The sequence below is a fragment of the Vanacampus margaritifer genome, chromosome 8, assembly GCF_051991255.1.
Source record: "Vanacampus margaritifer isolate UIUO_Vmar chromosome 8, RoL_Vmar_1.0, whole genome shotgun sequence".
NCBI lineage: Eukaryota > Metazoa > Chordata > Actinopteri > Syngnathiformes > Syngnathidae > Vanacampus > Vanacampus margaritifer.
The window spans coordinates 11,508,170-11,534,573 of NC_135439.1; the positions used below are offsets into that span (position 1 = coordinate 11,508,170).

General features: G+C 41.4%; 1 protein-coding gene and 1 pseudogene across 2 annotated transcripts; one reads left to right on the forward strand and one right to left on the reverse strand.

Moving 5' to 3' along the window:
- Positions 1–290: 290 nt before the first annotated feature.
- LOC144056581 (sodium-dependent neutral amino acid transporter SLC6A17-like) lies at positions 291–15,901 on the reverse strand. 2 transcript variants are annotated; one of them, XM_077573513.1, is made up of 12 exons: positions 15,662–15,900; positions 12,674–13,110; positions 10,448–10,605; positions 8,014–8,140; positions 7,186–7,367; positions 7,001–7,111; positions 5,781–6,022; positions 5,330–5,522; positions 5,062–5,254; positions 3,842–4,001; positions 3,575–3,737; positions 291–3,301 (listed from the first exon to the last, which is right to left on the reverse strand). In XM_077573513.1, exons 2-12 carry the CDS (start codon positions 12,954–12,956, stop codon positions 2,909–2,911), a joined length of 2,205 nt encoding a protein of 734 aa, XP_077429639.1. In that variant the 5' UTR covers positions 12,957–13,110; positions 15,662–15,900; the 3' UTR covers positions 291–2,908. The 2 variants fall into 2 exon arrangements, with proteins under 2 accessions (XP_077429639.1, XP_077429640.1); XM_077573514.1 differs by lacking the exon at positions 291–3,301 and having other exon boundaries at positions 3,590–3,737; positions 3,817–4,001; positions 15,662–15,901.
- Positions 15,902–21,126: 5,225 nt separating this feature from the next.
- On the forward strand, positions 21,127–24,946 carry LOC144056849 (RNA-binding protein 15 pseudogene; annotated as a pseudogene).
- Positions 24,947–26,404: the final 1,458 nt, after the last annotated feature.

A 26,404-nucleotide genomic window follows, 5' to 3' on the forward strand; every position in this document is an offset into this window, starting at 1 on the left:
TTTGACAATTAACATCTGATGTTAAATCTGCAGGAGCCCTTCAACTTTTGCCACAGAGGTCCACCCGTCAGCTCAGCAGCCCCCCTCCACCTCTCCCCAAGCGTTTTAACGGCGAACACAGCCCAGCAGCTGCCTAGCGTGAGTGCTCTTGATGCTATTTGCTATTTTTCTCACAGCCACCAGGGGGCGGTCTTGCTGTAGAAATTAACACTGTACTGTAAAGCCCTCCCTGAACATCTTCACAAAAGTACAGACTATGAAATGTTATCGAGTATGAAAATAAATGAAGCAACAATCTTATTATATTTATTAGTATTTTTAGTGAAACCACACTTTTCTTTGTACAATAATGACAATCTTAATACAATCATCACTGAGGAGAATGGGATTACATTATGAGGGGATGTGCTCAGCAAGACCCCTGCCACGGGGAATTTATTGTATAAAGTGGACAAAACACTCACTCACTCGAGTATAATTAAGGATATCTAGCAATAATTGTATCCCATCATTTGTATTATTTTCCCCATCGCCACATTTATTTTGCAGTTTTGTTATTGCTTGTGCACAGACTTCCTAGAGGACAACATAAACCATACGGACATGTTTGTGTATTCATAACATTCATTATTCTATGATGCAACACTTACCGATATACGTCACCTCATGAAATCCATATTCTGAACAAAATGGTTACATGTCAGTATTCACATTACATAATGCAAAACATTGCAATCTGTATTTTCCCACACTTGCAAAGTCTATAGAAAATAAGATGCAAAAAAAATGTAGCCACAAAAAAATGCCCCGTGAGACTATCTTTACTATAACCACAGACTAGGAGACAAACAATGGATGGAGCAAGTAAACACAATCTTTGCCTTCCTTGGATCTTTCTTTGAGATGGAAAAAGTCAAGTTGGGCAACATTTCCACCAGCCAACAACATGTACACAAACTACAAAATAGTCTTTAAATGTACAATTAAGATGAAAATATACATTGCCTATAGGATAACATTCATCACATCTACATATGCTGCAAATATACAGGAATATAAATATAATCCTTTTAATAATAGCGCTGCTTTGAATATTATGAGTTAAGAAAATAAATAGAAGCTTAAATGTGCTTGTTTACAATCAACTATGCACAAAAGCAGTGTGTACAGAAATGAAGCCATCTTTTCCATTCACACTTGACATGTTTGTGCTACTTGGTGACAAATGTGATACGTTTAGCTTGGAGTATTGCAATTTGTGTGCATTGATTAGGTTTTTGACAACAAATATTATTTGTGCTACGGGAACCGACTTAGTGTGTTTACTCTGCACAGAGCAACCTACAACCGCAGGTTAGAGATTAGGCTCAGTAATTTGTTGTGCGTCATAGTTGAATTAAAAAGCAGAATAAGTGTTTTGAGAGCATCATTAGTGCGTTTTAGTGCACTGTTAACTGGAAAATCTTTTGTGCTTTTGTAGCACAGATTATATTTAAACAATCACATTTCAAGTGTTTTTTGCCGTGTGCTTGTAATTCTTTGGTGTATAAAATGGAATGAATGAATTCCTGCTATGATGAAGTGTAATGGATGATATGATAACACAAACTGCATGAGTGTGCATTATATTACAGTAGCTCATGTTCAATGAGCTATATATAGACTGGACGATAGAAGAGTGATATGAAATACTGTAGTTAGTCAAATAGTGGCCTCTGCTTTAATAGACACTCCATTTACAAATAGATAAATGCCGATCCTCAAATAAATGCCATAAATTCGTCATCCCTTGGGGGGGCGGGGGGCTGTTTGCATATAGCAGTCAAAAATAATAAGTAATAGTAACTGAGTGTGCCGCCTTGTGCTGCGTAATGATGATTTATTGTTCTTCTGTCAGACTAGTTAGTGTGCCATTCTGAACCTCAAAATGTGGTTTAGTCCCATTGTAAACAGATGTAGCTGCTTGAAACTCTGCAGTTGACTAATGAAATGTTTTGTGCTGTAATGGATGATCAGATGTGTTGCAGTAAATTATCTGATTTTATTTACTATAAGTAATGTATTTTTTCATCTATGCCATCAGATACACAGTAAGCAACAAATTGATGGATAACTAGTTTCGAAATCAGAAGTCGTCAAGAATAGAAATTTCTTCACCTGTTACAAATGACAATTTGAAATTTTCGTAGAGATATTAGCAAGCTTCATGATTGATTTTGTTTTCGCGGGCCACATAAAATGACGAGACGGGCCAGATGTGGTCCCCGTGCCTCGAGTTTGACACCTGTAAATTTTTTGTTCTTCCACTAGATGGCAGTAGGTCCTTTTTATCTTCATATAAGGTTGTGCTCATTTTAAAAGGACCAAATTTCACACCAAGTGAATTTGTGTGTAAATTGAAATACGTACCGGTTTATATTTTTTTATAGCATTTCAGTTTGGTGACATACCTTGAGATTGTTGTAATGTAAAATACGTGCTTTGGCGATTTAAAGGTTAGGAAACACTGCTCGGCCACTATTTGAGCAAGTACAGTTAATATGAACATACAGTAGTTTATGATACACAATTTGAGCTTTGCAACTATATACAATACATTTTGATCTGTTCAGCGGTGCTAACACGTACACACACACTGACATCACTGCATTGATTACCTTGTCTGTGTTGCAACACAAAGTCAAGTCACAGCCTTTTTCCGGGGGGGCTCTTTGCTCTGTACTAGTGAGTAGTGCGTCATTAAAGTCCGAGGTTCCTTGTGCTAAGGCAAAGGAAATTACATTGTAAGTGCATTAATTCAGTGATTTGCAGCTATGTACTGTATATGTGCTTTTTTTTTTTTGGAGGGCTGTGGTGGGGATTCTTGCCCCCCCCCCCTGACAGTAAACTGAACTAGTGGATGATTCAGTCAAAAGTCAGACTCGGGTGTGGTAGGAGTGGTCGGTGACGGTGTGGTCGGGCTGATGGCGGCGTTTTGGTAGCCTGTACCATAGCAGCTTTTTGGAGACAGGGAGTTGGGGTCCGTGGGTTTGTTCCCACCCGGCGCCAGGTGGGCTTTGCGTGCGGGCGCTTCGCCGGGTTTGGCGCCCAGGATGAACCTGGACTCGTCCTGCTCTTCCAGGTTGGAGATGTCCTTCATCATGCTCTTCCGGTAGGAGACGGACAGCTTGTTGGAGCCGTCCGACATCAGGTTGAAGTGACGGGCGATGAAGACCATGGGGAGGGGAAGCATGGCCACCACGATGAGAGCAAAGCACATGACTAATGCCCATGGGGGGTAGCTCTGGAAGCGCTCCTGAGCCTACGCACACACACGGAGGGGTGAGTCATCGTCAGACTTAGTAGAAGAGTTCTAACTAAAATGTACTGTAGGATACGAGTTGAGCAAGAGCCTGCCTACCTACTCATCAACTTACAGGGGTGTGTAGACTTTTATATCCACTGTATCAGGCCACATACAAACCAAACCAACCACCCAGTTAAATATGCATGTAAAAAAAATCTAATAACTGATTGTACTAGTGTAGCTAATGTTTTGAATGGTAAATAATAAATAGAAAAAGACACGGCTGACCAGTTCTTGCACCCACGCGTTGTACCCAGGCGGGCTGATGGCCATCTCGATGACAGAAGCCGAGATGAGCACAATGAGGAAGATGGGGGAGACGTACTTCCACAAGTAGAAGTAGATGATGTTAGGCCGGAAACCCAACATGTCCTCCAAATCCTGCATGAATCTGTCGGCAACAGAGGAGCAGAAACATTAAACGGTATATGCGGGATCCTGCCTCGGTAAACAATCCCCCATTCACCTACCTACACTCATCTGCAGTTGTTGTACCTTTTAGTGCCATAAATCCAAGCCACCGACACATTTTCCAGGATGACCACCACAGTGAGAGGCAGGCCGGCGGAATAGTCGTCGAACATGGTGACGAAGTAATTCCCTGAGCGTTGAACAAACAGCAGGCCGCACAGGAAGGCTACAATGCAGCAGCACACTGGGGAGGTGGAGAGAAAAAAATTGGTTGGAAAGGACACAATAGGGGTCTCTTAAACTGGACATAACAATCATTAGGCACAACTGCTCAATGTCAATACAAGAACGGTAATAAAAATTCTGCCTTTACAAAGGAATATTATTTTTTTCGTTTTGGTGTCCATGGTAATAGCCATTCTTAACAGAAGATAATTTAGCAAAAAGAAATGTGATAAACATATGTTTTATTTGTGACTAGATGTAATTTACAGTGAACAAAATGGCCTGGAGTCCACGGGTTGCTTCATTTTCCAAATACTAATTGCTCTGAATTTGAAAAGAAAAATGTACTCTTCCTGTCACCAACATGAAACACTAATGCCACCTAGTGGCAGAAAATTACTCAGACGTTTCACACCGTTTTTAACCAATATTTAACTGGAACTTCATGAATTACTTGCCATGAGATTACTGTATCAATGAACTTAAAGATGCAACCACATTTGCATTTGGTAACCATATCTGTACACTTTTGCTAACAAGTGTATGAAAAACTTGAAAAATATTTTTTATTGTACATTTAGAACACTTATAACGTGCGATTAATTTATGATTCATCCCGAGCTAACTCTAGAAATCATGTGATTAATTATGATTAAAAATGGTAATCGACTGAAAGCTCTAATATATAAACAGTATATGCAGTATGATGTAGATATTAAATTCTTTTTAAGTTTAAAGTTTTAAATTCGGTTTGTTGATACCTCCAGAAACCCCGTATATAACACACAACGCCAATGCTATTTGTTAGCATCAAGCTAATGAACATTAGGATGGAGTTATTAGGTTGTTTATAATACACAATGTATAATTCTCTTTGTGTTAATTTTTGTTTGACACACCTGCTTATTGTGAGGGGAGTTAAGTTTACGTCCACCGTAAAATGCTAGTGTCTAAAAAAAATTCTCGCAAACCAAAAAATTGTCCGAATGATGGTTCGTGTCTCAAAAAACTCAAAGTTTGGTCACTTGTATCTCAAAGCACCACTACTAGTATAACTGTCAAATAAATGACTAGTTTACCTGTAAAAAGCTCCCTCTGGACCTTGTAGGTGTCGAGGACAGGCGTGGTGATGCCGGTCATGGTGCCGATCATGCTGCCCAGTCCGAGGTTGATGAGCATGAAGAAGAACATGACGGACCACAACGGCGAAGCGGGGAAATGTGTCATGGCCTCCGTGAAGGCGATGAAAGCCAAACCGGTGCCCTGAACAGCCTGCACAGAGACGGGTCAAGAGGATGAGTCAAAGACGGAACCTGCTGTGGACTGGACAACCCAGTTCTGGCTCACTTTGTTGAGCTCGTCCTCCAGGACGCAAGGATCCAGACCCAGCTGGGGGAAGCTGCCCTCTTTCACCGTCTTGATGACCTGATACATCTCGGCGTAGTCGGAGGTGGTGAGGTGAGAGAAGTTGACGTGCGGGGGGATCAGATCATGACTCAGCATATTTGAGTTGAGGTATCCCACAATCTTCTCAGCGTTTCTATATAGACAAAAAATGGTTTATAATAGAAAAAAATGTATCAAACTGTGGAAGTACAGTCGACAGGCCATAATATTACTTTTCAGAGTTTATCCATAAATTTATACCTGGATGCATTTGGAGCACAAGAAAAGTCCCTTGTAATATGTAATACTGCCAGTTACAGGATTTTTCTTTAATTGTGCAAGTGTACCCATTGATGTGATTGACGACACGTATGACTTTCTGGAGGAGAAAGAAAAAAGCTCCAGAACTTACTCTACAACACACTTCTCGTTCATGATGTTGGCCTTGAAGCCTAGTACGGCGAAAACCACCAGCGTGGCTAGGATGGACGTGAGAAAGTTGATGAAGGAGACGAGCACGGCATCAAAGTGGCAGTTGTTGTCGATCTTGTTGTAGCTGGAGAAGGCGATGACCCCTCCGAAGCCCAGACCCAAGGCGAAGAAAACTTGGGTGGCCGCCTCTCTCCACACCTGAGGCTCCAGCATCTTCTCCAGCTGGAAGACGGCAATTAGCAGTGTTCCGTTTAAAATGTGAAAAGGTAAAAGAACTCAAGTTGTCTGTTGAGGTGCCAAAAATAAAATCTCACACACACACAAAAAAAGCTCTTATTTACTAAAAATCCTCTTAACATGAAAAAAAAAATGTTGTGTGAGACTTTTCTTTATCCAAATTAGACTTGACATCCCATCCTCTCAGTGTCAGAAATTTTGTGGGAGGGTTTTATTTATTTATTTATTTTAGTGTGAGTGAGTTCCTTTCCAAAATGTGAGTGTTTATTTGGTGAGCATGATAAATGTTTTGTTTTTTTGGCAAGAGTTGTGTGGGTGTGTGAGAGAGTTATTTGTGTGAGTTTTGGTACGTGTGGGAGGCTTGTAGCTGTTTGAATTATTTTGGTGTATATATGAATTTTTGGTGTGAGTGAGGGTTTTTTTTGAGAAAGTGTTTTTGTTGTTGTTGAAGGTTTGGATAAATACAAGCTTTTTTTTTGTGTATGTGTGAGATTTCCTGTGTAAGAGTGGTTGAGGGACAGGATTAGATGTTTTTTGTGAGTGAGGTTTTTGGGATAATGTGTTTTTTTTTGTGTATGTGTGAGATTTTTTTGATGAATTATTTTTTTAGGTTATGTAAGAAGTTTTTGGGTGAATATGAGAGATTTGGTGTGAGTGAGAGTTTGAGGCTTTTTTTTTGTGAAAATTAGTTTTTTTTCCCAGTGTGAGATTTGGGGTTAAGAGGATTTTGTCAAATGTGAGCATTTTAGTCGAATGTGAGAGTTTTTCCTAATGAGTGTGAGGTTTTTACTGTGAGCCTGTTTTTTTTCTGGTGAAATTTTCTTCGGTGATTGTAAGAGTTTTCATGTGATTACAATTTTCTTTAGGTGTCTATTTGTGGTGTTATTTTGGTGGGTGAGAGAGTTTTTTTGCAGCCTATGTGAGAGGTAAATATCATTTATTTGATAGTTCCCTCGGGGTCACCTTTGGAGTGAACATGTGAGCGATGCCATCCACGGATCCCTTCAGCATCAAACCTCGGACCAGGAAGCAGAAGAGCACCACGTATGGGAAAAGAGAGCTGAAGTACATCACCTGTGAGACACATTAAACACATCCAGTATGTTGCAGCGTAACAAAGTCCCTCATATCTCCTGCTTTTGTCCGACCTTCCCAGAAGAGGCGATCCCTTTTATGACGGCAAGGCAGACGACAATCCAGGCGGCCAGTAGAGATAAAGTCATTTTCACGTTGAGGCCGCCGCTCTCTGCGATGGTGCTGGTCGTGTTCAGGGTCTGGCGGTACCAGAAGTAAGTGGTGGCTGAACTCTTCTCGCACTCCGGCTCCACGACTACATTGTGAGAGCCACAAAGACAGATGAAAAGAAATTCTTGGTGGCCCCATTTGGGTTTTTTTGGGCTTTAATTATAAACTATATATTTTAATAAGATATTTTTATTTTATTATTCATAATAATTCAATAAAATAAATGTATATGTCAAATAGTTTATTTTTCTAATATTTACATTTTTTCAAGAAATCAATTAACCACTTATTTAATGGAAACAAATGTGAAAATGATTAAGTACATTGTAATCAATCAAATTAATGTAACAATTATTGTTGGACTTTTCCAAAAGCAAATGCAGTGATACACTCGTCCGTAACTGAAATGGAAGGAAAAAAATCATAGATGTGGTTTCTATTTTATTCATTCCATTGCAAACCATTTCAATCACTATTGGAACACAGTTCTATGAGGATTATTGATTTCTTCATTTGTTTTGAGAGTTGCATGATAAAACCGTTTTAAAAATCCAAAAGATATTGAAAACACTGTATTTAACTTTTTTAAATGGGCTGGTACAGCATTCGAGTGGTTAACACTAAGCCGCCTCACGGCTCTGAAGTTCTGAGCTCCGGGCTCCTTCCTTCCTGTGTGGAATTAGCATGTTCTCAATAAATTGGATGGATGGATGTAGTGTACAGAAACTCACTGGCAAGCGTCCCATTCTTCCTGATAGGACAGTCACTCCATGGCAGAGGATACTGAAAGGACTGGAAGAAGTAGAAGATGCTCCAGCCTATAATCACGTTATAGTAGAGCCCCACAAAGCCACACACCTAGATGGACAGAAAAGATAGACATGATCTTCTAGTATGTCTGCTGCAAATCTAGCCTGACATAAATATGCGTGGAGGCTTGTTAGACCGGGTATTAGTATTTCTGCAGATGCGTGTGTATTTAAAAACTACAATAATGATAATAAAAATAATCATCACACTATGAAAATAGAGCTCGCGCTACACTGATCTGCACCGATACATGGAGCCACAATCAGGCTCACGTTGCCACCAGTCATGCAAGACATTCTGAGGCTACATCGGCTTGGAGGGAGGCGTGAATAATTAAAGTGCTCTCTTTTCAACTTAGATACTCTCAAAGCTATTTTTAGCTACATCTGCGGCAGCCGTGCGACTCGACAGAAAGGCTCCCTTTTCATTGCCAAACATGTCAATACCTTCCATGTACTCAGGAGGCCTCGGAGGCAGGCTATTTCGGTGATGGAGTTACTTCATCCTGCGTACGTAGCGGTGCATCCTTGTTATGCTTGTGAAGCCTTTTGGACTTTTATACAGTCATGGCCCGAGATACAAGTTTAATTTGTTCTGTGACCACACTTGTAACTCAAAACACTTGTATCTCAAATCATCTCCGCCCCCCCCATCGTAATGAATAGAACACTTTAATCTGTTACACCACCCCCAAAAATATTTTTTGTTTGTATTTCTTAATAAGGAAAATATTACTCTGTGTTAATTTACTTTAATGCTACAAAACAATTAATTGTGCTGCTCCTTCTGGTGTGCCCATCTTGGCCACCAGGAGGCAGTATGATACAGCCAGGCAGACACCAATGAAGAAGAATAGTAGGCCTACAGTATTTACTTTATGGCTTTGAGTAAAGTTATTGTCATTGCTTCTAAGTCTGCAACTATTGATGCTAATCGTTAGCATGTCAATGGCATTTTATATTGTTTGTTAGCTTTAAGTTAAAAAAATGTTTGTTAGTTTTAAGGTAAGCAGACTTTTCTAAGGCACACCTGTGTTTGTTTTAAAAAGACAAGGTGTAATTTTCTGTGTTATATTTTTTGTTTGATAGTAGAGTTAAAGTAGGAGAGGTTTAATTTGTTCTGTGACCACACTTGCAACTCAAAACACTTGTATCTCAAATCATATCCCCCCATCGTGATGAACAGAACACTTTAATCTGTTCCACCACCCCCAAAAATATTTTTTGTTTGTATTTCTTAATAAGAAAAATAACACTCTGTGATAATTTATTTTAATGCTACAAACCAATTAATTGTGCTGCTCCTTCTGGTGTGCCCACCTTGGCCACCAGGAGGCAGTATGATACCAACGAAGAAGAATAGTAGGCCTACAGTATTTACTTTATGGCTTTGAGTAAAGTTATTGTCATTGCTTCTAAGTCTGCAACTATTGATGCTAATCGTTAGCATGTCAATGGCATTTTATATTGTTTGTTAGCTTTAAGTTAAAAAAATGTTTGTTAGTTTTAAGGTAAGCAGACTTTTCTAAGGCACACCTGTGTTTGTTTTAAAGAGACAAGGTGTAATTTTCTGTTATATTTTTTGTTTGATAGTAGAGTTAAAGTAGGAGAGGTTTAATTTGTTCTGTGACCACACTTGTAACTCAAAACACTTGTATCTCAAATCATATCCCCCTATCGTGATGAACAGAACACTTCAATCTGTTCCACCACCCCTAAAAATATTTTTTGTTTGTATTTCTTAATAAGGAAAATAACACTCTGTGATAATTTACTTTAATGCTACAAACCAATTAATTGTGCTGCTCCTTCTGGTGTCCCCACCTTGGCCACCAGGAGGCAGTATGATACAGCCAGGCAGACACCAACGAAGAAGAATAGTAGGCCTACAGTATTTACTTTATGGCTTTGAGTTAAGTTATTGTCATTGCTTCTAAGTCTGCAACTATTGATGCTAATCGTTAGCATGTCAATGGCGTTTTATATTGTTTGTTAGCTTTAAGCTAAGCAGACTTTTCTAAGGCATACCTGTGTTTGTTTTAAATAGACAAGGTGTAATTTTCTGTGTTATATTTTTTGTTTGATAGTAGAGTTAAAGTAGGAGCGGCTAAAAACAGTTTGAAGCCTATTTTTTTTAAGAATAATTATTTGCTACTGATTGTGAAGTGAGTTTACTTCCAATATACCTTGCTTGTCTCTAAAGCTAGTGCTCACAAGTCAAAGCACACATTTTTAGATAACAATGGCTCGTATTACAAAAGTCGGGAAAGTCTAAATCTGGGATTGACTCCAGTTACCCGCAACCCTTATAAAGAAACGAGTAATGGAAAACAATGGACAGGCGTGGTTGTAATACCATCAAACTTGACATTCCGATACCGCCGAGACGTGGGCACACGTAGTTCCACACTCCGATACTCCCGCGTCTGACCTTCTGACCCACAGCCAGCTCCAGGAAAAAGAGCGGGATGCCGATGACAAGCAGGAGAATGAAGTACGGGACCAGATAAGCGCCTGAAAAACAGATAGGCTTTTTGATTTACGGCGAATAAGACACACAGCGTAATAAAGCTGATTTACAGAAGATCTTTTACCCGCACGACAACAATGATTGGCAAAAAACAGCGTCTTTCTAAAGCGAGATATATTTACCAAAATCATCCTCCTCAATTTGTGTCAATCTCTAGTCTAAATTTGTCCCATTGCAGCTTAATCCCCTGAGATATAATCAGGATGGGCAAAAATTAAGCCATCGTCCGGAATGAAGCAATTTATCGCCACCAAAACATGAACTGCATCAAAAATATCAACTGTATGCTCACATGAAGTGGATGGATGAAATGATGAATAGAGAGGAAGCAAAAGGAAGAGGAGAATTAGTGATAGTATAAGAGAGGAGGTGAAAGAAGAAATCATGCATAAAGACTTGAAAGCCTAAATATGGAGGAGGCAATTTGAAAGCATAGGAAGTGAAAGGAAGAGAAGAAGTAAAGGAAGGGAAAGGGATGAGTGACGATGAAAGGATAGATGGAGAGGAGGTGAAAGAATGGATGAGGGAAGAGGGGGGGAGCTGGTTAAAGGATGGATGGAAGAGTGGGTGAGAGGAGGAGGTGTAGAGGCGAGACTCCAACCTAATCCCATTCACAGATCAAGTGAGAAAATCGTACACAGTGTGAATGAAGGACAAATGTGTGACAGACTCCAGGCTGGCGAATGACGCTTAGTCCGGTGTGTCAATAAATCCTGCTTGGAAGTAACATTAATTGCGTTGGCTGCAGATTTACTGTGCATTAAATAACTTAATAACAAAAAATGAAAATAAATAAATAAAAATAATGAAACAAAATAAAAACAGAAATTGTTTTTAAAAAATGGTAACTGAAGCTCGACACACATGACAAATGCTCCATATATTTAAAAACTAATACCAAAACTTTTACACCTCAAATTAAGCAAAAACAAATGAAAACTACAAACCTGCTCTAAAAATAATTACAATTGAATTTAAAAAACAAACATCAAAATGAAATAGATCAAACATTATTATAGCCCTGCTGTGTACGCATCCAGTTACATGCCCCCAGTATACAATTATCTTTATATTGATTGTGCTTTTCTCTTTGTCCAAGTATGGCTTTACACAGCCCGCCCAGCCAGGAGTGGAATCGATAGTGCAGCTAAATTTAGGCAAGCGATTTCTATACGCAATACAGTAAGCACACTCCAGGCTGCCACAAAATATCAACCGTACAGTTAATTATTTATGTACAGTTTCTTTTTTATGTTTTCTGTATAATGCCAATACAAAATATTCAGGTATTATTTTTGTCCACTTGGGGTCAAAATCTCCACGTTCTACTCTGTAGTATCTGACAATTTGAATGTGTGTCACTTTAAAAGGCGGGGCCTTGCGTGAGTAAACCAATGAGAGTGTTGAGTTGGCTATTTTATGATTCTATTAACATTTACTATGCATAAATGTTAAAGGCCCTGTTAAGTAATTTATTTCTAAATACTTTAATGTTTGATACGTAAATGAGTGAAGTGGTTACTTACTGGATGACGCTGATCTGCTGGCTAGCGAGCTACATGGTGAGCCAGAGGGCTAGCGAGTTAGCACGCAGACCAGCGTTGACATCGTCCAGTAAAAACACTCTTCTTTGTGGTGTGTCAAATGTAAAAAATACTCAAATCATCAAATCACTTTACAGGGATTTTAAATAAAAAACTAAATAAACAACAAACAGGCGCAATGCTAATTTATGAACCCTCAAAGGTAACCATCTGTAATTAGGCAGTGATTCTTTTGAATACCACTAGAGGGAGCCTGTAACACATTTTGATTATTGACTGTCTCAGAGTGGGAAAAAAGCAATAACAAAAAACCCCAAAGACAAGTAGGTGAGGTTTGTGTACAGTTGTAAGTTCGATCGCAATCCACTAGCATGAGAAGCTAATGTAGCAGTACATCTTCACTCTGTACTCATTCTTGTCAAGCATCCAAAACAGATGGACTCAAATAGACAGATGGAGGATCTTGTAGTGGGAAAATGGGGGTCAATCAATACACAATCCAACTCACCTCCTCCATTCTTTTGGCACAGGTAGGGGAAGCGCCACACGTTCCCCAGGCCCACGGAGAAGCCCACCTGCGCCAGGATGTACTGCAGCTTGCTGTTCCATGCCGGCCGGCCATCGTTTTCCGGCACCTCAATCTGCGGCACTTTCTTTCCGGCCGCGGCGCCGACGTTCAGCGAGCTGTTCTTGTAGTCCGGCGACTCCTCGTGCGCGAGCAGGTCAGCCACCGACTCTGTGACATGCTCATGGCTTTGCTCGCGCTGCGTCACCTTGCTGTTTTTACGCATCGGGGAGGCCGAGGGTCGGAAGGGGGAGTCGGGGAGGTAGCCGGAGACTGGTGGCAGTTGGGAGAAGTGGAAGCAGCTTTTAGAGTGGAGATGGTGCTATGAGGGAGATGCTGGAGATTGATAGATGCTTTTGTTCTTTTTTGGGGCCTCAGTCCTACATTTGAAAAACAAAAAAGAAAATCAACTGATAACAATTTAAACTTAGATTTTTAGAACGTGACAGAGACAGAAGAGGAAGGGAGCGGGACGAAATTTAATATTTCACAGTCGCTTTCATCACGGAGAAACGACAACTCACCCTGCATTTCATGGGTCTCACAAAAAATCCCAATCGTGCAAATTGCAAATTTAATTTCCCTTTTCTGCGAGCTTAACTTTAGTGAAGCTTCCCTCCAAACCCCCTGTAAATCCACTAATCCCCTCAAGCCTGGTAGACATCCCTCCTCGCTCACCCACCCCTCTGATAGGGAGATGGTGGCTGCCACTTCTCAAACTAATGGAGGACGTGAACGTGACGCTTTGGATGAGAACCTTTCTTATGTTGCATGCTTATTCACAGACCCCGCCCCCAAAGTCCATTTCTGGATAGAGGAAATAGCGCACTAGCACTTCCTCCTCCTCCCCTGATCCATCTTTAAAGTTCGTCGCACACCACAAGCCCCTTCGTGCTTCGTTGACTTGCAATTTTGACTTCCGTTTTAATGCCGTTGTTCATTTATTTCATCTCAACATCTGCACTCATGACTCGTCTGCATGTCAACATGAGCCTGTGATGTAATAATCCGCAGCCATTCACAAGTCTGCGTAATCCGACATGCATTAACCGTAAAGCCTTCATCCTGTTTTGTCATTCAATCCCGCGCTACAGCACACGAGTCGTGTTCAGGCTGCAACATCCCAGATGAAAACATCAACTCTGCCATCCAATAATCCACATCATGACCCCCCATCTGATGGTCTGACGAGTCTTATTTGTGTACAGTAAGGTTGCAGGAAAATTACTTTCTTTTTAAGAGCGCTATCAAAATGTAAATAACCGTATCGGTCATCGTGTCCTGTGAACATCTGACAGATGTCATCATATTTAGCATTTTATGGCTTGTCATAAGTCACATAGCGAAGTTATTAAAGGTGGTCCACCTGTTTTCAGGGTTTGGTCATGTGACTTTTGCAAACTGAGCCATGATTGTAACACAATCAAAGTGCACGTGATGGTCATTTTCAGTGGCAGAATCTTTTTAAAGGTATTAATTGTAAAGTTATCAAATTAATTATATGCAAAATATTAACTTCTTACTGCTGAAAATGGCAAAATGTCACTTCACTTCTATCTCAAATCATCTTTTCACATTAAAATGAATGGAAATGCCTTTTATCTGTCCATCCTCCCAAAACAAGTGTTTTTATTTAAAAAAGTAAAATAACCCAAAAATGTTCTTTACAATAATGCTGTATGTACCCCCACTAGTATATAATATCAGCCAAATCCACCCAATCTTATCCATCTCAATGGGCGGCCATTTTGCCACATGCTGTCAACTGACATCAGAGTTGCTCAGGTAACAAACAATCACGGCTTGCCTGTTTTCTGAGTTTGGTCATGTGATGTTCGCAAACTGAGCCATGATTGGTCGTTACTTGAGCCCTTAGCAACTGTGGTGTCATTTTCAGTAATCAGCAAGTGGCAAAATGGCCGCCCTCTAAAATGGATTGTACTACAGTTTTCTTAAATACACAATATGAGATTCTCTTTGTTTTCTGCCTCTTTCTTTTCGTCTATCTATTATGTAATGACGCTCACCTGCCAGGCAAGATACAAGAGTGAGTAAAAATGAAATAAAAAAAATCACTGTACAGCTGTTGTCTTCTTGTGTGGCAGTTAAAAAGTGCGATGAAGTTGACTCGCCGTCGGCAAGCATAAGCTGCTCTTCCTCAAGTGTTACACCTCCGTCACGCATCATTACATGGTGAGCAAGGTCTTATTGTTGCTAGCTTATTTACCGGTATGTTACTTTTAATTGCCACGCATAAACACATCATTTGTATTACTATTACTGTATCCTATTTGTGACAATTATTTCTTCAATATGAGCAAATCTGAGGCTAACCAACATGCAAGAACGGACTGTTCGACCTTGAACGTTACGCTGTAACAGATTTGGACTTATTTAGGACAATTTGGAAAAAGTGCAACAGCCACCAGTTGTGATATTCTGTCTTCTTTTTTTTTTTTTTTTTTAACAATGGTAGAAGACAGTGACACTTCTCGTCATAAAAATCAATAGTCCCTCATTAATAATTCACTTATCATTCTAGTTACGTTCTAGCTCCAGCAAGGTCACAAGCCACTCACATAAACACCAATTTAGAACATGACTGTGGGAAGAGAAGAGACAACACATTTGAACAAAAACGACAAAATCCACCCTGAAAAGTGGCTTTTATCACTCTAAAGAAGATTTCTGGTTAATTTTAGCTTGACTAAATGAAACTCATGATAAACTGCTGCTCCCTATAATAGAACATTCTAATCACTAAATGCACAATTACAATAAAACACTTTACCCTTTAGAAAACATACATAAAATAAAAACGTGTTTATAAATTAAACACAACTTTTACTTAATGAAAATACTTTTACATGTTTGAGGATTGTCCAGAGAATGACGAGCAAGTATGAGTAAAACAACCCATTTTCCTCTTACCGTTAGTCTTTTGCTGAGGTCAAAAATATCCTCGCATCTGGGATTAAACCGCCGGAAGAGAGGACCGTGGGTTGCACATCCACCGTGTGCGTGTCTGAATGGGGCGGGCGGATGACTGAGGAGAAGGGGAGGGGGAAGGGAAGAATTGGGTGGGACGCAGCATCACGCAGGGTGGGACACGGCCGCGCCGTGACGCACGCAACTTACGCGCATTGTCCACGCAAATGACAAACGATCAGCTGCCGTTCATTTGCGGTCGGTTGCGGATGGTTTGATGTTGGGTGGGAGGAAGTGGCGCGGGGGGGGGGGGGGGTCTCAAGGTCACTCCTACTTGAGGATGTGATGGAGTAACGCAGCTTTCGTCTTGTCATGTGATATGATCTGTAAATGAGCACGTGAGAGATGCACGCTATAGTGGAGTCACCCAAAAAATAACAACAGCATCAACAATATCATAACATAATAATCAGACTTTCCTCCTACATTACATAACCACGTTAGATTCATTGACGACTAATCTAAAAATTACTCTTATCCTTGGATGAAATTTTGTTGATTTTTGATTAACCTAAAGTGCATGTTTTTAGAATTTGAGATTCAAACCCAGAATCTACTAAGTGAGCATATATTTACTCTGTTTTTAAATCTTCTTCAAAATTGGTATGTGCAAATGTCCTTCATTTGTCATCTGTCTTGTCATGGTGCTGTAAAATGTAAGTCTTCCCGGTGAGTCATCAATCATGTCTCCCTCGCAGTAAAATTGTTGCAGCAGAAGAAGGTTTTGTGTTATTTTTTCGCTTCAATGTCCTGCGACTATTTTGTCTTCATTTCGAAGGTCATTTTTTCAAAAGAGATGCAGGACAGGAGCAGACAGCAACTCGGGGCACCATAAATCATGCACCCCCCCCCCCCCAAAAAAAATCCTCCTCCTCTTGACACCAAGATAAAGTAAACACACCCCTGTTCAAATACCATCGCCACCATTTTTCATGTGGTAAATGAACTGTAAAAGTTTTTCAAAACATGAATACAAAATAAAATACGTGCATCACAATATAACCTGTACAAGTTTTACAACATTTAATTACTGTCATTATTAGTGTTATATTTATTGTGTTTTATATTTCATCTTATGCAGCTTGTTACAGCTGTTGAGTTGAGGATGTTCTGTAGTAATTGTGTACATTTAAGGGGCGTAGCCTACAGATGGATACCAGGAGCTGGAATCAGAATCGTTCCTTGTGAGTGTTGTCATTTTGTTTTTGTTGTCGTTTTTCTCCACCTTGCAACGTAAAATAAAAATTGACCAAGTGATAACCAATCTTATAAATTTTTTCGCTAACAAACAGTATTTGTCTATCATACAATTTTTTTTCTTTGGGTTGGTCTTGATAATTGTTAGGGCTTGGCCATTTTTGTGTGTGTGTGGGGGGGGGGGGGGGGACTTTTTGAATGTAAAAAAAAAAAAAAAAATGCAAATAACGACAAGAAAATCAGCCGACTTTCGCCAATTATAAAAGAGCTAATATTTGCCCTGCTGTGCATGTCATTTTATTCATTTATTTTCCCTTGAACTATGCAGAGTTCCAGATGTGCTCAAGGTCTTATCTGTTTCTACTCCTCGTTCTTACTTGGTGACACCTTCTTCAGGCTGACTTCTGGGAACCGTTGCCACAGCAACACTGGGGTCATATGACACTCATCGCTCTGCATCACTTCATCCGAGCAGAAGAAAAAATTTAAAAAGCCTTCTTCTGATTGCAAACTATACAAAAGTAAGCTACTGTAATTAGTAAACAACTCATGTATGGCACTGCTTACTTGTATAACTTTACAGCAAAATTCCTGCCATGTTTATGTAACAATAAAAACATGGCATAGATATTGAGAGAGGAAGGTGCAGCACTTGCAAAGAATGAACCTGTTTTATGCAGTGTTCTTGGTTTTGCAGCCTAGTGCCACTCCCTCATGTGATATTCTTCAGGCTCAATGGGATTTTAATTACATAACTAATGTTAGCAAGTTGACATTTAGCGCACAATCTGTCCATCTGTGTCAACGTGTCAGAAAAGGTCAACAGTGGTTGAGTGGTAGCGCATTTGCCTCACACTTGATAAGTTACGGTGTCAAGGATCAAACCATCCATCCATACTCAATTTAATTCATTGTTGTTGAGGACTTTAGCCCAGTGGATATAAAAAGTCTACACACACTTGTTCAAATAACAGGTTTTGGTGATTTAAAAAGTTAATAATTTGAACGTTTTTCTACTCTTGATGTGACCTATTGAAATACATAAATAATCAATTAACCATTCAACCATGTTTTCTTTGGAACATATAACAATGGATAGATCCAAATAGTAGTCAGTGTTAGCACAAAACCTTCACGCTTCTGCTAGTACTCGAGACAAAATGACAGGAAAAGCCTACTAGAACAGCTAGACCAGCGGTCACTGAGAGCGGAAGCTGAGAGCTACTTATTGGCTTCTTCAACCATGAAAATGAATTGACCCAAAAAATTGCCTCAAAACTAGGGGTGGGGCGTTTACCGGTACTTGAGTAGTCGATGGAATGTTTGAAGAGTAATCAATAATAAAAAGATTAGTTAGTGACAACCCTAGTTATTATTAATGACATACATTTATGTGAAAACATGAATCATGTTAATGATTTCTCATAATAATTAGGCGACATAAGCACTATATAAAGCTCTTCCGTTATTCACATTTTCAAGTAATCACAATTCCTAGAAAATCACAATGTCCCATCAACGTTGAGCTATTTTTGGAACAAGCAACATTGGTGACCTGTGATCAAGACTTTATTTGGGGCTAGACAGAGGCACATAAAAGATGGTTAACACTGAACACAGCCACGTCCCAGTTATGAGGGTGTGTACACTTTTGCAACCACATGATCTCAGTTGTTTAAATTACTATTATTATTATTATTATTTTAAGTTATAGGTCACATTAATAGCAAAATTAAAAATAAAAAAAGAAGAAAAAAAAGGTTTGCAATGATTTTGTATATCATAATAACCTGTCATTTGAACACGGGTGTGTCGACTTTTTATAGCCACTTTATCCATATGTGCCCCGCGATTGGTTGCCCACCAGTTCAAGGTGTGATTTGCCTCTCGTCCTACTCAGCCACAACCAGACAGTATAAACTACAGAAAATGATTGGATGGAACTACAACATCATGAATCCTTCGACACCAATCCGGACCTAATTAGCTGAAGTTAACTCCAACAATACAGCAAGGACATTATTTAAGCACATCTGTCTGATGCTGCCACGTTTTAACGATCTGTTTTATTTCCTTGTCATCCAGTCTCCTGGTGGGACAATCTTGAGTTGCGATTCTATCCCCCTTGTCCTGTTCTCGGCGTGGTGACGTCAGCACTCCTCCGCTGCTATGCCGTTCACCTTGGGCCGCCATGTGACTTTTTTCTTTTTTTCTTTTCCTGCGCCTTCCTTCCACTCACGTGAGCTCATGCATTCTGCATCTGCACCGCCACATCCGTCCAGTACTTTTCCTTCACTCCGGTCTCATTTAAATTCCTCCCTCCCTCCATCCTTGCTGTGTTTCTCCTCTTGTGTTTGCGCTGTCTGGGTCAGTCTCATCTGCTAAAAATAAACCCCAAGCCGGGCTGTGCTATTATCACGTATCAGATTAATTATATTCAGTATTAACGCTTGGACAAACATAATTACAGAAATGAATGGGCGCTGATTGCTGATTTGGTTGCCGTGAATTTGTGCTTTGAATGTTTACTGTTTACCATCAGTCTTCCTCATTGTAGTGTAAAAGAGGACGTGCTGCGACCGTGCAGGTGTTCAGACCAGGGAGAAAGTGTGTCATGTGCTGTCATGACACACACACTGCAGTGACTCGCCAAGCCCGCCGCAGGAAGATGGCACGTGCCCTCAAACTGTTTTTTTTTTTTTACTACTAAACAGCTACACAAGTACAACTGATTTCGTGATCATCCGTTTTGACAGAGTTGTGATGGGGATTTTAATGACTCAAATTGAAGTTACTCAATTGTATTCACGGATTTATAATTTTACTTTAATTCGTTTTACGAGTGAATGGTGAGCGTATTTGAGATGCACATTTTAATGCCGGTGGCAGATTGCCTCTCCCACAAGAACATGTGACTCTCCATAGAGGAACTTCACCAGATGGTCTCTCAAAGAGAGGCCAGGCTAGGCCAGCTCACAGGGTTGAGGGCAAAGCTGCTGTCCCCTTTTTTTTTTTTTTTTTTTTGGACACTATAATCCCATGAAACTATCCCGTAGCAAATGGGTCTTCTTGCAACAAGTAACTGGGTCATATTGATCCTACAGAAAAACCTATAATTTATTTTAACAAACCATTTATACAATGTGGGTGAATTGGCAGTTTTTTTTTAAAATTTTTACTCCATTTATTAATAACTGCATGATTTCTCACCCTGCTGTGGTGCAAACTGTAATCCTTGTGTGGGAGTGTCCTACATACATGCCAGAGCATTTTAAACTCTTAATAATCACAATAAAACCAACACATCAGCAATTATGCAAGCGACCACACAGCAGCATATTTATGTTGCAAAGTAAAACTGCGAACATCATTTTTATAAAAACAAACAAAACAATGACAGACAAATAAAAAGTGATGTATAGTACTGTCCAAAGGTCTTTGGCTCAATTATGTATCTAAATTATTGCTGTGAAAAAAGATGACTAAAACAAGAATGTACGTGACACATCTGTGAGCATTTTTTTTTTTTTGGGGGGGGGGGGGGGTAATTAACTGGCTGCTTTGTTAGTTAAAAAAAAAATGGACCAATTAAAGAAATTTCCTTTACATAAATATTAAAAAAATATATAAGAAAGAAAAGAACAATTAAAAAAGAAAAGAAAAACTAAATGCTACGACAGGTCTGAGTTATAAACAGTTGCTGCCCTCTTGTGGTATTTGAGTCGCAACAACAACCAATGTCCGGTTTACGATATTGTTTACTTGTTCAGAACATTTTCTTTTCTTTAGTTACTATTATGGTAAAGTTAAAAATAAAAAATTAAAATCAGCGTGTGTTTATTGTAATTATGGAGAGAACATGAGACGAGTGATTTGCCATAATAAAAAAAGAGACGACTTTCAAGTTAATTCTACTTACTATAGAACTTATGTAGAATAATAAGTACTGTAGTACCTATTTTCTCTAAAATTGGTTAATAAAAATTTATTTTCTAAGTAAAGTATCTCGATCATTATATAATTGTATAAGGGCAAATAAATATCGCCAAGCCACCGAGTTGCTAAATGTTTGAACGCCTTTGAAGCCTCATAAAGAAAAGTCGTAACGTATGCCTCGTGTCACAATCGTTATCTGTATGCAATTTTCAAATAGCTCGTCGGGGCGACTTCGGAACCGCACCCTTGTTTGTGATAGGCTCACGCACGTCCTCTTGTTTTGAGCGACGTCTCCGTCGAGCCAATCAAAACTCACCGCAGATACAAAGGCGTGACTTCCGGTACAGTAGTAAAGTATTCCAACATGGCGCTCGTTTATCTCGAGTGAGGGCTCTCCTTCGGCCTAGTTTCAAGTTGGAAACGTTTCGTTGGATTTCTGGTAGTAAGACACCATTTTGTGTTTCACCTCGTGTATACTGGCGTTTGGAAATGAAGGAGAAAGACCGCTCGCCGGTGAGGAAACGCTCACGGGTGCCCGATGACGGCAAAGAGCGAAGAGGAAGTCTGGCTAGCAGGAGGACTGGAGAGCTGCTGAGCGTCGCCAGCAACAACGGCAACAACTACGTCTCCTGTGGCGCCTCGTCCAGGAGAAGCTTACCCGGTGACAAAAGAGACAATTATTCGGACATTCGGGCCGGGAATGGCTATGATTACGGAGCTCCTCTAGGAACGCACGGTGGCGCCGTCCTCTCTTCACGCAGCGACCCGAGGTCTCCCGAAAGTGAGTACAAGACTCTTAAAATTAGTGATCTGGGCTCGCAGCTCAACGACGAAGATATAGAAGACGGACTCTTCCATGAGTTTAAGAAATTTGGGAACGTGAGTGTGAAAATGAGTCGGGAAAACGATGAGAGGGTAGCGTTCGTCAACTTCCGGAAACCCGACGACGCCCGGGCGGCCAAGCACGCATGTGGCCGATTGGTGCTCTTCGACCGGCCCCTCAAAGTCGACGTGGTGTACCGGCGCAGGAGCCGTTCCCCGCTTTCTAAAGACAATTTCCCACCAGGACACAGACACGCGCACCCCCAGAGACAGCTCTCCCCCACTGGTGTGGGCTACAGAGACTTCCGGTTACAGCAAATGGCGTTGGGGCCCATTCCTCCCCCTCCCCTGCCTCACCTCACAGATGTGGAAAGAGATGCATATTATTCCTTATATGAAGCCAGGAATCACGCTGCGTTCCTTCCAGAATTCCACAATGACAACTTGCCTGATGACGACCAAAGAGCAAACAGGACGTTGTTTCTCGGCAACCTGGACATCGGCCTGACTGAGAGTGACCTGCGGCGAGCGTTTGACCGCTTTGGCACCATAACCGAAGTGGACATTAAACGAGCAGCGCGCGGCCAGAACAGCACTTTTGGATTTCTCAAATTTGAAAATCTTGACATGGCCCATCGAGCTAAAGTGGCCATGTCGGGGAAAGTGCTGCGCCACAACCAGGTTAAAATCGGATATGGCAAACCGACGCCCACGACCAGGCTGTGGGTGGGCGGCCTCGGCTCGTGGATTTCCCTGGCCGCCTTGGCCAAAGAGTTCGACCGTTTCGGCACCATCAGGACTATAGACTACAGGAAAGGCGAAGCATGGGCATACGTTCAATACGAGAGCCTGGATGCCGCTCAAGCTGCTTGCACCCACATGCGAGGCTTCCCCCTCGGGGGTCCTGATAGGAGACTCCGGGTGGACTTTGCTGACACTGAGCACCACTACAAGCAGCAGCAGCAGCAGCATTACACTCAGCCTCCTCTGCCACTCCCACACTTTGACTTGGTCCCTGCACCGTTTGATCACCGTTTCGCCGACCCCATTAGAGAGCGCTCGCCTCTGCTGCCGCCGCCGCCGCCGCCTCGCTTCCGAGAGCGAGATCTCTCCTCACCCGCCGAGTGGTCCGGCTTGGGTGTCCACGACAGGATGCGAGGGTCCGGCTTCCCGCCCGTTTCTCACCTGGAGAGACATTCCCGTGAACAATGGCCAGTGGAACGGGAGTGGGAGTTACAAAGAGGAGACGTGAGTCGCCGCAGACGAAACTTGGAGCACGGGTGGCGTCCAGATCGCTCGCCCGACAACAACGGGGCGCCGCGCGTCGGCAGCCCCGCAGATGCAGGCGGAGACAGTGACGGCGAACATGTGCCTCGCCCTGGTCGAACATCACCTACTAAAGGCCGCCCAAACAGTCAGGACAGGAGAAGAAGAACTCTCAGCCCGAATGCAGCCGCCTCATGCTCCGAGGGGGAGCGCAAACGCAAACCTGGCGACAAACCGAAGAGCCCGGCGGGGAAAGAGCGTCCCTCCACTCAGAAGCTGAGTCAGGTGTGGCGAGGCGTCCTCCTCCTGAAGAACAGCAGCTTCCCCACAGTGCTGCACCTGCTGGATGGCGACGCGGCGGTGGTCTCCAGACTGCTCCAGGACGGCCCCAAAGGTGGCCAAGCGTCGCAACTGAAAATCAGCCAGCGCCTGCGGATGGACCGGCCCAAGCTTGAGGAGGTCTCCCGCCGCATCAAGGCCGCCGGACCGAGCGGCTTCTCCGTCCTCCTCGCCATGCCCGGTAAATCGGAGGACGGCACGACTGCCGAGGGCAAAGACTCGACGGAGCGTCCGCTGAAGAACCTGGTGTCCTACCTGAAGCAGAAGGAGGCGGCCGGCATCGTCAGCCTCCCCGTGGGGGGCGCCCGTGACAAGGAGCACAGCGGCGTGCTTCACGCTTTCCCTCCATGTGAGTTTTCTATGCAGTTTATGGATGAGTCTGCAAAAGATTTTGCTAAATCAGATGACGACTACATGGTGATGATCATTATTAGAGGAGCATCATGAGAAAAAAAATTGCAACTAGAGTCATGTTGTAAATGAGGTTACCTAAACCGTGTTTCACTCTAATTTGTATTACAGGGGAAGTCTCGTCAACAATTTTCTTTGCAATAATATGTTCTATGCGGCCCCACTAGTCTAAACACATCATTCCGATTAAAACTCTGTCTGTGGAAAATAAATTAGGCAGCAAAATCCACTGGTTTGGAATCCATCTCGGGGGCGGCCATTTTGTCTGTGATGACATTTTCAGTTGACAGCAAAGTGGCAGTGCAAGGCAAAATGGCAGCCACTGAGATGAATAAAAACAGCCGAAGAAAACTTAACTGCAAGTCCTTTTGAATTGAATCTGTTTCCCTTGGCTCTTTAATTACCTGCTCTGAAGTCTATTTAAATAGAAACATGTTAATTTGCTCCTTTTTGACTTTGTGACAAATCTCAATTTTAAGTAAGTAGATTTCGGGAGTGAATCCTACAAAGAAAGTCTTAATCATGTGTTTTTGTTTTTAAGTCAACCTTGACGCCCATAAAAAAAAATATGACGAAACATAATGAGTGTTAAACTTTTGATGCCTTAGCCCCTTTCTGAGACACATGACAGTGATACTGTGCATTAAGTAGCCAACTGTAGTAGAGAATTGCAGGAATGCTTCAGTTTTTTTTTAATTTTGCTTGAGATTGTGACATAGTATATTTGTGAACTGTCTTATCTAATAATTCCATTATTGGCAAATGTTTTCCTCAGAAGATTCTAATTTTCACATGGAAAATCAACAGTGAGTAGTGTGAAAATGTTATTTTTAGGTTTGCACGATGTCAGGAAACCTTAACATTTGTTGAACTAGAACTACCTAGAAACACGACATCATCTAATGTCAAAGATTGTATTTTTGTTTTTATTAGCAACAAAGTGTATAAGGTAAAAAAAAAAAATTGCATCGTGAGTGTGTGATTGAAAAAGATATTGCTTGTCGGCTGGAACGGACTCAATTGAATCAAGATCAGAAGGGGGGAGGAAGTGCTCAGCTCTCCTCCCTCTGAGCTGGACTTCGCATTGTTTCTCGCCATGTCTACTTTGATTGTTTTCAAATGGAACATGTGTGTGCTGTGTACTCAGGATATCTGGACACGCACACGGAGAGCAGCCGTGCTCGTGGGGAGTAAGCAAAGTGCACTTCGCAGTTTGTGTCTCAATAAATTTGCTCATTCGTGGGAACCTCAAGGAAACACTACCTTTGTGACCTTTTCTGTTCTCGGATTTGTCTATCCAGCTCGAAAGTCTTGACAGTGGGAATCTTCCCAGCGACCAGGAGAGGAAGTGTTGAGTTCCCAGGATAAGAACCACTCGAATCAGTGTGTTGAGTACAATTGATTGACCTCTTTTCAATGTGGTTTCCAATCCCATCCGCGTGGCCTTTTGCAGGCCTCGGGTCTCATCTGGACCACTGGTGCATTTGCCCCGGGTCGACACGGAGGCATGTTTGTTCGCGTTGTCGTGTTCTCGCATGAAGAACCTCGTGTGAGGGCCACACTTGACACACACGCTTCTTGTCTACGTCAGACAGCTGCGACGCCTTTTTCTGACATCAACTGGGATGGAACAAAATCAGCCGAGAATATGAGACCTTTATCTTTATTACTGAGGTGATGTTTACATAGAAGTGTTTCAAACTCTTAATGACACGGAGTAAGACTCAAGAGCAGGATCTCAGACATTGCTAGTCCTCATCTTCAACACGTCGGACCAGACTGACTTCTTAGGGGCTCAAGAATTCCCGGTGCTGTGATTTGGACACAATCACTTCAGTTCCTCAGGTAAGCATGCTGTTAGCATTGCTAGCAAAATAGCATATTTGCCCAAGTCGTTTGCTAGAATAGCATATTTGCCCAAGTTTTATGCCGCAATTCAACCTTTGCGTAGTAACATTACCTGCATTGACTGACAATTAACAGGGACAGAAAAAACTTGCAAAAGCTTTTTTTATTTAATGGATATTTTGACAGTAGCGTGTTACCTGGCAATTATGCTATTAAGCTAGCAACATACTACATACATTCACTAGCAGTTTTATTGGGCAAGAGATTTGTCCTTATGAATACAACAATGCTCAGTTTTCTTAGGCAGATATTTTATTATGTCTTTTTTTTCCTTTAGTTGTAGTCTGTGGTCTCATTGAGCTCTTGGGTATTTACTTAGGTGGCTAAATATTCTCATATCTCATTCTGCAGTCCAGCTAAACGAAAGCATGTTAACTACCTCTGATGACAGTCTCCATTAAAAACTGAGCATTGTTGCATATAAAGGTCGATTTTTGAAAAATATACACGTTTCTTGTTTTGAATCACGAATAGTGGCCGTTAGGTGTATGATTGTACAGCCTAAGAAACATATCTTGACAAGTTGAAATGTTTCTTTACAGTTTCACATGCGCATCATTAAAGCTGAAGACGGGCATCGGAACCTCACTACCATAGTGTGGCAACCTGACAAGCGGTTCGAAGAGGTAAGTCAACCATTTTGAGTGTTCAACTTGGTTTCCTGTTGTCTTAATTCCTTTTCAGTGCTCCGTGAGCACAAGACAGATGAACAGTTGAGATGACATCAGTCCAGTTGTGGTAAGTGGAGCACACTAAGTGACGCGATTGCATATCAACCGGCATCCTGCAGTGACAAAACCGCAATCC

What these genes read in the sequence shown, in the direction of transcription:
- LOC144056581 (XM_077573513.1), bottom strand. Translation starts at nt 12,956, where the DNA reads ATGCGTAAAAACAGCAAGGTGACGCAGCGCGAGCAAAGCCATGAGCAT. An exon ending in CTCACATGTTCACTCCAAAG is followed by an intron (nt 6,023 to 7,000) that starts GTGACCCCGAGG and finishes GCCGTCTTCCAG; the next exon opens with CTGGAGAAGATGCTGGAGCC. An exon ending in ACGCGTGGGTGCAAGAACTG is followed by an intron (nt 3,302 to 3,574) that starts GTCAGCCGTGTC and finishes GTGTGTGCGTAG; the next exon opens with GCTCAGGAGCGCTTCCAGAG.